Source organism: Mesoplodon bidens, assembly GCF_964165515.1.
Source record: "Mesoplodon bidens genome assembly, chromosome: 15".
Lineage (NCBI taxonomy): Eukaryota > Metazoa > Chordata > Mammalia > Artiodactyla > Ziphiidae > Mesoplodon > Mesoplodon bidens.
The window spans coordinates 16,536,339-16,549,978 of record NC_138171.1 but is presented as its reverse complement, the minus strand read 5'-3'; the positions used below and the strand labels follow the sequence as shown (position 1 = coordinate 16,549,978).

At 53.5% G+C, this 13,640-nt stretch overlaps 1 protein-coding gene across 4 annotated transcripts in view; it reads left to right on the top strand.

Annotated features, from left to right (window-relative positions):
* Window positions 1-5,048, top strand: part of TOX2 (TOX high mobility group box family member 2) — a 139,813-nt gene extending 134,765 nt beyond the window's left edge. For 2 of the 4 annotated variants that reach the window (XM_081257731.1, XM_081257732.1), the window contains exons 5-9: window positions 969-1,196; window positions 1,661-1,741; window positions 2,563-2,958; window positions 3,653-3,780; window positions 4,591-5,048. In XM_081257731.1, coding sequence (XP_081113857.1) covers window positions 969-1,196; window positions 1,661-1,741; window positions 2,563-2,958; window positions 3,653-3,780; window positions 4,591-4,627 — 870 coding nt within the window. In that variant the 3' untranslated portion in view covers window positions 4,628-5,048. Of the gene's footprint in view, window positions 1-968; window positions 1,197-1,660; window positions 1,742-2,562; window positions 2,959-3,480; window positions 3,781-4,590 lie in introns of those variants that run through there. The other 2 variants (XM_081257733.1, XM_081257734.1) reach the window with 2 other exon arrangements.
* Window positions 5,049-13,640: the final 8,592 nt, after the last annotated feature.

Here is a 13,640-nt window from a genome sequence, read left to right as displayed (position 1 = left end):
ACATCCTGGAAGCCCTAAGTGAGGTGCTCACAGTATGGTGGTCCTGGCGTCTGACTGCATCAGAGGCCAGGTGTCCAGGGTGAGGCCACACCTGGCGACAGTTACATTAACCTCACTCCATCCAACCACTTCAAAGGGGGGGTCAGGGGGACTAAGCCACTGGTGCCAAGTCACACAGCTGAAATGTGGTGGAAGAGACTGATCTTATGTAATCAAGGATAATCTTTGGGCATTATTTGTGATCACAGGAGGGGAGAGCTGTTAAGAAAAATATATCTATCCAAACCTTGGAAATAGTCCAAGAACGGATGACTGCACATTCTTTCAATGGCACAGTACAGCATTGTCTAACAGACTCTCAAAAATGATCTGATTCTCTGGGAGATTGTGCCTTTGTTTTGATTCCTCCTTCATTATTGATTAGGGGGTTTTACACTCCGTAACGGAAGATGTGAACTGGGGGGAAAAGCAATGAAGACGTAAACGGTTTTTGTCTGATTACAAGGCAAATGGATTTTTCCCTGTAGAGACACAAGTGACTTCTGTCCACAAAAGACTAGAAGCCCCAGAGGTGATAGATTTATTGCTCTCCAGGGCATTAACCAGTTTCTTTCTCTTGTATTTCTTTGAATCAACTTTACCATCATGCTGATTCTCATTGATGAGTTAAACAAAAAATGCAGTACTAGATTTAAAAAAAAAAAAAAGAAAAAGAAAGAAAGAAAATAGAAAAACCCAGCGCTCATACCCAGGACATGTGTGCATGCGTGTGTGTGTGTGTGTGTGTGTGTGTGTGTGTTCAAGCCCGGGGGGAGCGTGGCCGGCCCCCAGGTGCTGCCTGTGTTTAAGCAGGGCTGGACAAGCAGGGAAAAGCTGAAGAAAGTCCAGCTCTGCCTGAGACTGGGTCGGGTCCCCTTTGACAGGAGGTCCCGGGCTTCTCTTATTTCTGACTCCTCTCACCCGGGCAGATGTCGGGAGAAAAGAGACCCTCCGCCGACCCCGGCAGAAAGGCCAAGAACCCAAAGAAGAAGAAGAAGAAGGACCCCAATGAGCCACAGAAACCTGTGTCAGCCTACGCGCTTTTCTTCAGAGACACTCAGGCCGCCATCAAAGGACAGAACCCCAGTGCTACCTTCGGGGACGTGTCCAAAATCGTGGCCTCCATGTGGGACAGCTTGGGAGAGGAGCAGAAGCAGGTGAGCCTCCATCCCTTTCTGGGCCATCCCTCAAGCCTTTGAGGTCAGACTTGGAAGGTCTGGAAGCAGGCCCAGCCTCTGGAACTAGAGACTCCTGCAGAGGTCTTTGCTAGGCTCAGTTTGCCCATCTGTAAGCTGGGGAGGTAGGACCCTTCTGATTTGGCTGTTTTGCAGCTGCATTCACTAGCGACTCGGTTAAGTGGAGAAAAACACTGGACCTCTGCTTCCTCATCTGTTAAATGAGAACAGGCATCTTCATCCATCTTGGCCTCCAACTCTAAAAGTCTGGGGTCCAAGCCAGAGCTTTCTTATCTGCTGACTAGAGGCCTGTGGCCTCCTCTCAGGGGCCTGCAGGGAGAATAAGAGCAGAGCTAGCTCCGAGGTAAATGCCAGTTACCAGCCCTGTGAACTCAGGCTGACCACCTGACCTCTCCTCGATATTGCCCGCATCTTGGATCTTTCAGGCCTACAAGAGGAAGACCGAAGCAGCGAAGAAGGAGTATCTGAAGGCTCTGGCAGCCTACAGGGCCAGCCTTGTCTCCAAGGTAACACCTGGAATCCCTAGGTCCAGCCCTGATAAGAATGGGGCCACTTGAGGGATAGAGCAAGAACCAAGGTGGGAATGGTCAACACCATAGGTCTTGGAAGGGATGGATAAGACCAATGTGGTCCCTTCTCCAGTGCACCACCTCTGTGCCAAGCTCATGCTTTACATGCATAGTGTACATGCATCTCATTTAATTCTTCCAAGAAGAACCTGTTACACAGCGGAGTTAAGCTACCTGCCTGCGAGTAGCCAACTTGTCAGATGGCTGTACCAGGACTGAGACCCAGTTTTGCCCGTCTTCAGATGTGGCCTTTCCTCCTGTCTTGCACTCTCTGCCTCATTCCTTAGCACCAGCACTGCAGGAGGCTCAGTGTGGCAGTGGTTGTGTGGTCCACGGGGGGCAGAGGGTGGTCTGGAAGCTGCTACAGAGGACGTGGCTTCTGGGTTAGGCCATAACGGGCCAAGCAAAGAGGGTGTCCCAAATCAAGGGAACAGCCCGCACTAAGGCGCAGAGGCTGGGGAGAAGCCTAAGTAGAGGATAGCCCAGCTGGACGATGCTGGCCCCTCGGGCCAGGCTGAGAAGCATGGGTTCTCCCGTGGGCAGGGGACCCCCCCCAGGGATTAAAGCAGGGGTGGTTGGATGGTCAGAGCCAAGTGTGCTGGACCCTGAATTATCTCTGGTGAGTCCCCAGCTCTTTCCCCAGGGGCCTGAGAGCCAGCCAGGAGCCACGCCAGTGGGTGACAAAACCACACGATCTCGTGGCCCAAGTTCTGGCTTATCCACCTTCTCCAGAGTGACTGGTGTCTGTCTCCTTCCAGAGCTCCCCCGACCAGGGTGAGACCAAGAGCACTCAGGCGAACCCACCGGCCAAAATGCTGCCACCCAAGCAGCCCATGTACGCCATGCCAGGCCTGGCCTCCTTCCTGACACCATCCGACCTGCAGGCCTTCCGCAGCGGGGCCTCCCCCGCCAGCCTTGCCCGGACGCTGGGCTCCAAGTCGCTGCTGCCGGGCCTCAGCGCATCCCCGCCACCGCCCCCTTCCTTCCCTCTCAGCACCCCCCTGCACCAGCAACTGCCACTGCCGCCCCACACCCAGGGCACCCTCCTCAGCCCACCTGTCAGCATGTCCCCAGCCCCCCAGCCTCCCATCCTGCCCGCTCCCATGGCACTCCAGGTGCAGTTGGCCGTGAGCCCCTCACCTCCAGGGCCACAGGTAAGCAGGGTCCAGTGAGAACGTGCCCCTCGGGGACCCCTTGCAGAAAGGGGAGGCAGCTTGGGATTCCAAATACTGGCCCTGCCACTCACCGGCTGTGTGACCTCAGCCTTAGCACCTTACCTCTCTGAGCCTCAGTTACTGCAACTGTGAAATGGGATGAGTACACCTTGCCTGAGATGGTCTGGCTGCAGAGAACAGTTGGCAAGTAGCCAGGCAGATTCTTAGGGTATCTCAGGCCCTCCTCCCTCAGCCTCTGTCCATTTCTGCTCTCTGGCCGGAGGGGTTGAGGCCACTGTGGCTTCTGCTAGATCAACCCTAGCTCCTGGCTCTCCCCAGAGCCTTTGAAGCCAGATCCCCCTAATTGCTCCACAGACACTGGTAATTCCAAGACTTGCTTGGCCCTGGGAGGTCACTCAGCCCAAGAAACCCATTTTACAGAGTGGGAAACTGAGGTCCAGGAAAAGAAAGTCTGTCACCCCCTCCCCCCCACGTAGCTAAGAGAAGGGTTGAATTTTCCAGAACGTGCTCTACTAGGGAAGAGAAAGAAGCGTTCCAGGCAGAGGGGCAGAGCGGAGATTTCTTATAAGCCGGGGAAGTGTCTCTGCGAACACGCCCCCGTCCCCTTTTGCTGCCTGCGATGCACCCCGTTCGCTCTCCTTTGCTCACCACCTCCTCCTCCCCACCTCGGCAGGACTTCCCTCACATCTCTGAGTTCCCCAGTGGTTCCGGATCCCGCTCCCCTGGCCCATCCAACCCCACGAGCAGCGGAGACTGGGACGGCAGTTACCCCAGCGGGGAGTGTGGCATCAGCACCTGCAGGTCGGCCCTCACCCCACTCGCCCACCCTTGGTGCTGCCTTTGTCCTGCCTACACGTGGAGCGTGAGGATGGGATGCCAGGGTGGGCAAGGACAAGGGGGACACTGCAGGTCACTGTCAGCCCTGCAGGAGGGCCTCGTGGGCACCAGGTGCCCGTCGTCTTCAGGAGAGGACCAAAGCAAGGCCCCAGAGGGACTCAGCTGGTCTGGTGCCAGGCCCGCAGGGGAAACTAAGGCCTGTCTTCACTCTTGCTGGTTTTCCTTCCATCCTGTTTTTTTTCACAAGTGCTTGCTTGACATGGCATTCATAGCCAAGCCATCTGTCTTCAGTCAGCTTCCTTAGAAGCAGAGCTTGAGGCGGGGATTTGGGTGTCCTTGATGATGTATACATGTTCAGGGAGAACCTGCAGGAGAAGGGGTGGGGGAGGGAAGCAGGCCAGGGCAGCCGGGGAGCTTAGCGAGGGCGTGGCCTCGGCTGGAGACTGGCTTCAGCCTGATCCCGTGGGAGCTCTGGGCACCAATCACAGCACAGACTTGGTCTCAATTTGAGGTTTGAGCTTTTTGTATCCGCTGAGGACCAGGTGGTCTCCTGCCAGGATTCCAGGAGGGGTGTTTGGTTCTGCCCAGTGGATAGTCAGGGAGGGGCCAGGAAAAGACCCTCATTCATCCTCAGAGGGGCAGCCGAATCCAGGGAGGCCGTGAAGGGCCAGGTGTGCCCCGGGCCTTGTGTCCAGGCCCTTGAGGGCCAGGGGGGCGCCTGGGGCGGGGTGGAGGCGTCACATCCACTCTGACAGCCTCTCCTTTCTCCCCCAGCCTCCTCCCCAGGGATAAATCTCTCTACCTCACCTAAGCCCGCCTCCCTCTCCTCCCTGAGGCTTGCTGGAAGGGCACTGCTCAGAGCCTGAAGGGCTGACAGCAGAAAAGAGGCCTTGGCAGGAGGCAGGGTGCCGGAGAAGAGAGAGCAGTGACACGACCGCGGCCCCGGGCTGAGTCTCTTCCTCAACCTCCCACCAGACTCTGCAGAGGCAGCGCCCCGCCCGCCGCCAGCCCAAAGAACCTGCAGGAACCTTCCGCCCCCTGACCTGCTTGCTCCAGGGTTACTGTGGACCCTGCTCCTCTCCCTGCCACCGTACCCTATGTCGGGACGTCTGGCCCCAGCCCAAAGTCGCGTGAGCCGCCCCTGGACGGATCACTCTGCAGCAGAAACCCGCCCCCAGATGCATAGGGCAAGGGCCAGCTCAGCCCCAGATGTGCAAATACGGTTTTACAGTGCGAACAAGACATTATGAAACTCATAAACTGTTGGCTCCGTGTAAGTACTAGTTGACTACGTGTTTTAGGAACTGTGCTGAAGACACCTGTAAGATTATTTTGTTGCGGGGTGGGGAGGGGTGGGGGGAAAGTAGATTCCTTTAAGGTAAAAAACATTTTCTATGACCCTTAGCACATTTTTTTAAGTGTTATCTTAAGGGAGATGTGCACGAAAGAAGCGGCCAAGCCGTTTCATCGTGTGTACAGCAGGAACCGGAAGATTTATAGCCACACTCAGAGACATTGCGCTTTTTTTTTTTTTAATCATACGTTTATTTAAAATGGCCAACAACGACTTCTGTCTATTTATAAGGAACAACTGAGAACAAAAATGCAGTTTATCACCAAGTGTGCGTGCTTTGGGGGCTTGGTTTGGGTTTGGGTCCTTAATGTTTGCAGCCGTTTTCTGACCCTGCAAATGTCTGCCTCAGTGCCCAGTGCTTCTCTCGAATTTCTTTATAATAAAACTTCTGAAAAGTTGGCAACAAGCCTGTCTCTCCTTACACTTGGTAAGCCAGGGCCAGGCCTTCTGGAGTGGACTTTGGTGGTGGCTTCACCAGGACAGAGCCCCTGGTGTCAGTCGGATTGAGGGCAAAGTCCCACCTGCCCTTTCCCCACCCCCAAGGGTCTCTATGGGTGACAGAGCCCTGCTGGCCTCAGTCTTCCCATCTGTAGAAATGGGATAATGATGGTGTGAACACGTAGGGTTCTCGTGATGATTCCAGGCGCTCTGGCATAGAGTGCTGGCCACGCAAGGGCCCTCATGGGCAGGTGACCGTAGTGAGTCCCTATTGACCCCTCCCTCGCCACCGATGGGGCCTCTGACCTCTGGAAGCTTCCAGTCTGGTGGAGGTGAGAGGTGGGTTCAGGACAGCAGGAGCCCAGGGCGGGCAGAGGGACTCCTCCAAGCCCGAGTGTAGCCAGCATCCCAGACAAGGAGGGACTCTTAGCCAGGTTTCCTGACAGATTTTAGGGGATGATACTTCCCAAAAAAGTAATAATTACGTGACTACTTTAATTGTATCGGGAAAAATCACAATCGCTGGTGTAGTGGAGCTCTGGGGAGACTGCAGATTTTGCGCCCCGTGACACAGTTATTTTGAGGAGGGTGACAGGTGCTGGCACCCCAAATCAGGCCCATGACCCAGACAGAGGAGGCTCCACGGGCCTGGCCCCTCGTTCTCCAATCATGTAGCCCCGCTTCGCCCGGATAACAGCTCCCGGGATGAGGCGCATTTTCTCTGTGGGCAGTTTCCTCACTGAAGGGCATTTTGTAATCCACTTTGGAAAAAGAAAAAAAGAAAAGCCAGCCAAACAAAAACAACACGCTGTTATGTCAGTAGCGTCATTGCGATGTGAAGCATAAATATTTCATGTGGTCACAATTTCCTTTCCTATATGTGGAGCTTGTCAGTAACACACTGATGACTTAGTTTAATGTTCGACTCTTGCTTCTACATTGGAGAAAACAGCATCATTGGGATCCATGCAGACAGCCCCAGATAACAAGAGTGCAAGGCTGGGCTTCCCTGGTGGCGCAGTGGTTGAGAGTCTGTCTGCCGATGCAGGGGCCGTGGGTTCGTGCACCGGTCCGGGAAGATCCCACATGCTGTGGAGCAGCTGGGCCCGTGAGCCATGGCCGCTGAGCCTGCGCGTCCAGAGCCTGCGCTCCGCAACTGGAGAGGCCGCAACAGTGCGAGGCCTGTGTACCACAAAAAAAAAAAAAAAAAAAAAAGAGTGCAAGGCTATCGGATTCTTGCTCTCGAGGCGGACACTCCTACCTGCCCCGCCGCCCATTGCTGCACCAGGAGTTCAGGATGCCTTTGGATACATCCACATGCCGAGGCTGGCCTCTCTCTCAGCTGCAAGGGACAGTCAGAAGCACCCAAGCAGAGTCTGAATACTCTGCCTACATATATCAGGAGGTGGCCAAGCGGGTGCATCCTGTGGCCCCAGAGAGTGGAAACAGAGCCAATGGTCAGTGGAAGGTACAAGAAGGCGGATTTCAGGGCCGTGGAGCCCACGATGCTAACTATAGTGGATGCTGTTGGTGCCTCCCCCAGATCGCTTTATGGGCCAGCACCCATCTCCCAGCTCCTGACTGGTGGCTGCTCACAGTTCTCAGCAGCTCCCTTTGTCCCAGTCATTGCCCTGGACCAGGAGGGGATGCCCCATTCCCCAGAGCTACCCTCAGCTAGTGATCGAATAATGGAGCAGCCAACTCCTTGGTACCACTCATGCTCCAGAGCTCCCGGGGGATCATGATGCAACAGGTCTCCATCCTTGCTTAGCTGCTTCTCTACCCTGCGCTGCTTACCTCACCCCCTTTTGAGAGCACCCACCTGGTAAGCTTCTTCACCCAGAGATCCCATCTCAGGCTCTATTTCTCGGGTCATGGACCTACCCATCCTAGCTGAGCACAGTGAGGCCACACCAGTAAAGTTCCATATTCTTTCACTGGCTCTGGCCCTACCTTCAAATGCAAGACTTTCAGCCCCTGAAACCAACTCAAGCTTCACGCAAGGGGGATCTAGGTTCCCACATGTTCACAAAGAAATCCTCTCCCCTAAGAAGTCCTCTCCCCAGGAAGCAGTGTCTGCCGCCGCCTTCCAGCTCTGCCCTGAGATGATGTTGGTACAGCCCACGGAGTCCCGGGGAGCCCGATGCCACACCCGCTGTAAAAGCACTGAGGCCTCTGCCCAGATGCCCTCACCCTGCCCCTGTGCTCCCAAACCTGCACCCCGGGCTCCGCAGCCTCAGAATAGACCAGGTACCCCTGCAGCCACTGCGCCCCCGCTATGCCAAGGCCAGTCTATGGCCTGGGCCCGCCATACCTCGAGGTCACGTGCTATTGCCTGGACCCTAGTGCAGTGGCCCTGACATTGTGAGGACCCTCAGCTCCTCTCTGCAGCTACCCTCCACGCCCAGCCCGCCCCCTGTCCGTGAAGCTGGCCCCAGAACCAAAACCGTTCGGCCTTCCTGGTGCCAAGTGCCCGCTTCAGCGGCATCCATCTCCCAGACCCCCCAAGCACATTGGAATCCTAGCAGGGCTCACAGCGGGGGCAAAGGCCGAGCCTCCCACCCCGGAAGGAAGGCATGGCTGGTCCTAAGATTGCCCAGTGGTAACCCCTCCCTCCAGGGCTACGTACAGATTTCCACATTAGATCGAATGCGGGTAACATGGCACGGATGGGCCTTCCAATTAACTTTCGGAGTCCAGGATGTGAAAATTCAATGTATTCATTCAGCAGGAATGCAAATAACCAAGGAGTTACTCTCTGCCAGGCCCTTCGCCAAGCACCAGGGAGGCCAAGTTGAATCGAACACAGATTCTGCCAGTCTAGGAGCTTAAGGCAAGCTGGGGAGGCAGAGGATGGAAACAGTAATATTTAATTAATCGTAAAGTTATAATTTCATCTCATAAATCATAAAAATATAAAATTAAAACTACTATGTGGCCAGTGCAAAAAGAGGGAGCCAGGAGAATGCAGAAGAGGGGTCCCCAGTCCGGCTGGTGTCTGCCAAAGCTTCCTGGGTAGGTGACATCTGGGCTGTGCCCTGCCCAGGGACCAGGACTGAGCCGGAGGACTGGCCCGTGGGTGGAGAGTGCCGTGCTTCCCTGACCCCAGACACCAGAGGCTGGCTCTGTGGCTGTGATTCTCTAAAGGGGAAGCTGGGTGGGGAGGGATACATTCAGATACGCACTATGTATATAAAATAGATAAACAGCACGGATTTACTGTAGCGCACAGGGAACTGTATTCAATATCTTGTAATACCCTATAATAGAAAAGAATATAGACATATACACATGCATAGCACATGGGCACACACGCCATACACGTCACATACCACACGCCCACAATGCCCACGCACACACCCCACTATATCCTGGCTAGTACATAATACAGGAAACTGTATCTTCCGGTGTAGAGATTAAATAACAACAATAATAATAATTTCGAAGAACTTTTCATGTTTTGTTTTTTTTTTTTTTTTTGCGGTACACGGGCCTCTCACTGCTGTGGTCTCTCCCGTTGCGGAGCACAGGCTCCAGACGCGCAGGCTCAGCGGCCATGCCTCACGGACCCAGCCGCTCCACGGCATGTGGGATCTTCCCAGACCGGGGCACGAACCCGTGTCCCCTGCATCGGCAGGCGGACTCTCGACCACTGCGCCACCAGGGAAGCCCTACATGTATTTTTTAACTCCTTATTACTCACAGCGACTCTTGGAAGAGGAGACTGTTACTCCCCCCAAGTCACCTATGAGGAAATGGGGAAGGAACTTGCCCAAGGTCAGGTGACCCGTAGGAAGCAGAGCCAGGATTCTCCCAGGCAGGCTGTCCCTCATCACAGTGCCGTAGCCCTTCGTCTCTCCGGCCCCAGTTTCACGCCACATGCAGGGGTTACCTGGGCCTCCATCCTCCCTCCTCTCCAGAGGGAAGATGTTCCTGCTGCCAGAAGGCACCCCTACCCACCACCCACCTGGCCATCTCTGCCCATCTGACCTTGACCGTGCTTGATCTTCCGCCATTAGAGCTTTGCAGTGGAGGTAGGCTGCCCTCCAGAGGTTCCTGTTAAATACAAAGCGGGTTAATGGGCACTCGTTCAACACATATTTAACGAAGTCCTGTTAAGTGCCAGGCACTGTGTGTGGTGTCGCAACACAGTGATGAATAAGATAGGCCAGGTCCCCACCCTCTTGGAGAAATAAAGCAATAAACGAGGATACCCACCAATACATGTAAGACATCAAATGATAAGGATGCTTAGAAGGGCCCCAAATAGCTACTCTGAGCAAGAATAACGGGTGGTCCTGTGTTAGATTGGGAGAAGGCGGCGAATGGGGGGCTTTTGAGGAAGGGATCCTGGTGGCTTTCCCTGCTCCAACCATCCCCTCCCACGCGACGCGGGTGTAGATGGCACCAGGACGCTGGCTCGGCGGAGAGGCGCAGGTTCACGCATCTCTTCGGGAGCTCTGGGTATGAGTGTGTTGGGGGTGGTGATGTTTGGCCCCAGTTGCGAATCAATTTCTCTAACACGTACACCTCAGAGGCAGCCCTGGTCACCTGCACTGGGCCATTGGAACCGTTCCTTCCAGCCAACATATTTTTACACAAATAACTAATGAATAAGAAGGATAGTTTGAGATGGTGACAAATGCTCAAAAGGCAGTGTAATAGGATAACATGAGAGGGATGGGTGGAGGGAGCTTGGGGCCACGTCAGAAAGGGGATGGAGGTGGCTGTGCAGAGACCTGAGGATGTAAAGGAACCAGCAGTGACGACATCTGAGAGGACAGAGTTCCCGAGAGAAGAAAAGGCTCATGGAGAGGCCCTGGGGCAGGAAGAAGCTGGTTTGTTTTAGAATAGCAAGGAAAGCAGTGTGGCTGGGGGGTGATCAAAGGGGAGCGTGGCATGAGATGGGCTTGAGAATGCTGCCAGCGGCCTGATGAGGACTCCTAGGCCACAATAGGGAGTTTGGCCTTTGTTGTCAGGGCAGCGGGAAGTCATTCAAGTGAAGGAGGGACACCATCCAAATTGCATTTTCACAAGGTATCTCTGGCTGTCGGGAGGAGAGTGGGAGTCAGGGGGCTGTGCTGTCATCCAGGGGAGAGAAGATGGTGGCACCAGACAGGGTGGTGACAGTGGAGGAGAGGGATGCACTGTGTCACTGGAAATGACGGGGACTCGAGGTGCAGTGGCACAAGGACAGCTGCTAGCCGAGAGAAGCAGCACAGGGCTAGGAGTCCATAGCCCGGGCTGCAGGGACCTCAGCCTCAGTCTCTGTCCTGCTGTATACTCGCCGATTCCACCATGTAATGTGGGACTCTTACTGCCTTTGAGGGGTGGGAAGGGAATCCAACAGAGTACTGGGCAGGAAAGAGCTTTCTAAACTGCAACCATGATGCAGTTAAAGAAACTACTATGAAGACATTCCAGTCAAGGGAGAAGGGGACATGGAGGCCAGCTGTCATTTGGTTGTTGCTCTTGGGTATGGACTTAATTGTGTCCCCTCAAAATTCATATGTTGAAGCCTAACCCCCAATGTGATGGTATTTGGAGGTGATTGGGTTTATATGAGGTCATGTGGGTGGGGTCCCCATGATGGGATTAGTGCTCTTATAAGAAGACACCCCAGAGAGGAGTAATTTCTCTCTCTCTCTGTCTCCCCCCATCCCCCTCTCTCTCTCTCCTCCCCTCCCCCCTCTCTGTGCCATGTGAGATCACAGTGAGAAGGCAGCCATCTGCACCCCGAAGAAAGACCTCTCATCAGACACTGGTGGCACCTTGATCTTGGACATCCAGCCTCCAGAACTGTGAGAAAAATCAATTTCTGTGGTTGAAGCCCCCCCCCCGCAGTCTGTGATACTTGTCATGGCAGCCCAAGCTGACCGCTATGCCCTGAGAATTAGTAAGGACTCTGGAGGGGCAAGAAAACAGGGGCAAGACCCCGCGGCGCTTGGAGCATGCAGGACCAAGCCGGGCTTGGCGGCATGAAATCATGCCTGTGGGACACCCACAGTCCTTTCATGCTACCTTATAATAGCAATTAGCAGGGACACGGAAGGAAGGATGTTAATATTCAAGGTCCTCAACTTCAACTTTTAAACCAGTAATACACGTATGGAGCTTAACAAGTCAAACTGTACTACGCGGCTTCTAACAACACTGCTCTCCACACCTTCCAGGTCCACCTCCCACCGCCTCCCTCCAGACCCTCCATGCTTTTAGTATTTCCTCTGTGACTCAACAAATAAATATGGATAGATACACTGCTGTTTCGTGATTTACCCATTTTTAATATTATTTATTCACTTCTTTGCCTCATCTAAGGAACACCTACAACACTTTTTGAGGGCCTACTCTGTGCCAGGTATTTTACATATAAAGTCCATTTTATTTCTCACGCATCCCTGTAAAATAGTTGCCATTAACCCCATTTTACAATTGAGAAAACAGAGGCATAGAGAGATGAAAAAACATAATTGAATCCAGAACAAGTCAGTAGCAGAGTCAGGGTTTGGACCCCAAGTCTGTGGCCTCCAAAATACTCACACATGTGTCATAGGGTTTCTCCACTGTGTCACTGTGGACATTTGGGGCTGATAAGTCTTTGTTGGACCGGAGTGGGGAGCAGTGGAGGAGCACCGCTCTGTGCATCACAGGATGTTGGACAGCATCACCGACCTGTACCCACTAGATGCCAGTAGCACCCCTCTCCCTTATGTGTGGCAACCCAAAATACCCCCAGACACTGCCCATGACCCCTGGGAGGCCAAACCACCCCCAGCTGAGAACCACCAATGTATCGGAAACTTGGGCTGGACTTCTGGTTGCTGCGGACCGGTGCTGCCTTAGGCGGCTTGGCCTTTTGAGGGTCCCGCTCTGGTCACTGCCCTCCCTATGGGGTAAGAAGTTCATGCAGCCAAGGAGACACGCCTACCCAGAGCCTCCAGCTTTCTGAACAACGTTCCGTCTTCCAGGGCCTGAGTGGGCTTAGGGCCAGTTCCCCTGGCTGTTAGATTGTGCGCTTCTACCCCTGAGAGGTGGCCCAGTGTGTCATCGAGGGGGGAGGGAGGTGGTCTGGACACAAATGCCAGGCCCCTCCGCTGCAGGCTGCTTGTCAGAGGTGGGAAGACAAGGCTGGTGGGCTATGGGTGGGGCCTCCATTTGTATCTTGTCTTAACCTGCAAATCTCAGGGCTGGCCTGCTCCAGACCCTGGCCGCGTGTAGCTGGTGGGAATGTGGTCATAGGCCATAGATTTTTAACACATCAGTTTGAAGAATTTATTCACCTCTTTCTGTGGGGAAAAAAAAAGGATTTAGTGCTCATATGTCTCCATCTTTGCTCTCCCTTCCTCTCTCCTCCCCGTGAAGCTCCATAATAATTGTGGTTAAATCAACATTTCACGTTTATGTTCATCCTATCATGTGAACAAATGTATACTGATGGGCCAAGGTGTGTACTGTAATTATACCTTCTCCTCGAACACTTTCGTTGTTTTTGGTTTTTGTTCTTTGGGTACTTAATTTTCCTCTGTCCCTCATTTTCCCCCAATCTCACAGAACGTGAACTTGTCCGGCATATGGTCAGATACTGGGTGTTCCAATGTGTTCTCTCCTTCTCCAGGCAGACTCACAGCTGTCATCTGAAGCAAATCCCTTGCTTTTCTCCACTGAAGGTCCTCGTTCTTCTGGATTCTGTTCATTCTTCTTTCTTGTTTTGCATCTTCGTTGTGATGGAGCACATCTGCCAGTAGCTTTCTGAGAAAAGGTAGATTGGAAATATATTTGGGGCTCTGCAAGTGTTTTTATTCTCCCCTCACACTTGATTGATAGTTGAACTGGGTAAAGATGTCTAGGCTGAAAGTAACTTTCTCTGTGAATTCTGAAGGTGTGGCTTCATTGCCTTCTAGCTACCAGTTTGCCTTTGAAGAATCTAATGTTATTCTGCTTCCCGTTTCTTCATATGTTGCTTGCATTTTCTCCCTTCTCTGGTAACTTTTGGTTTTCTCTTTGTCTGGTATGTCTTGGGATGGCACCGTGC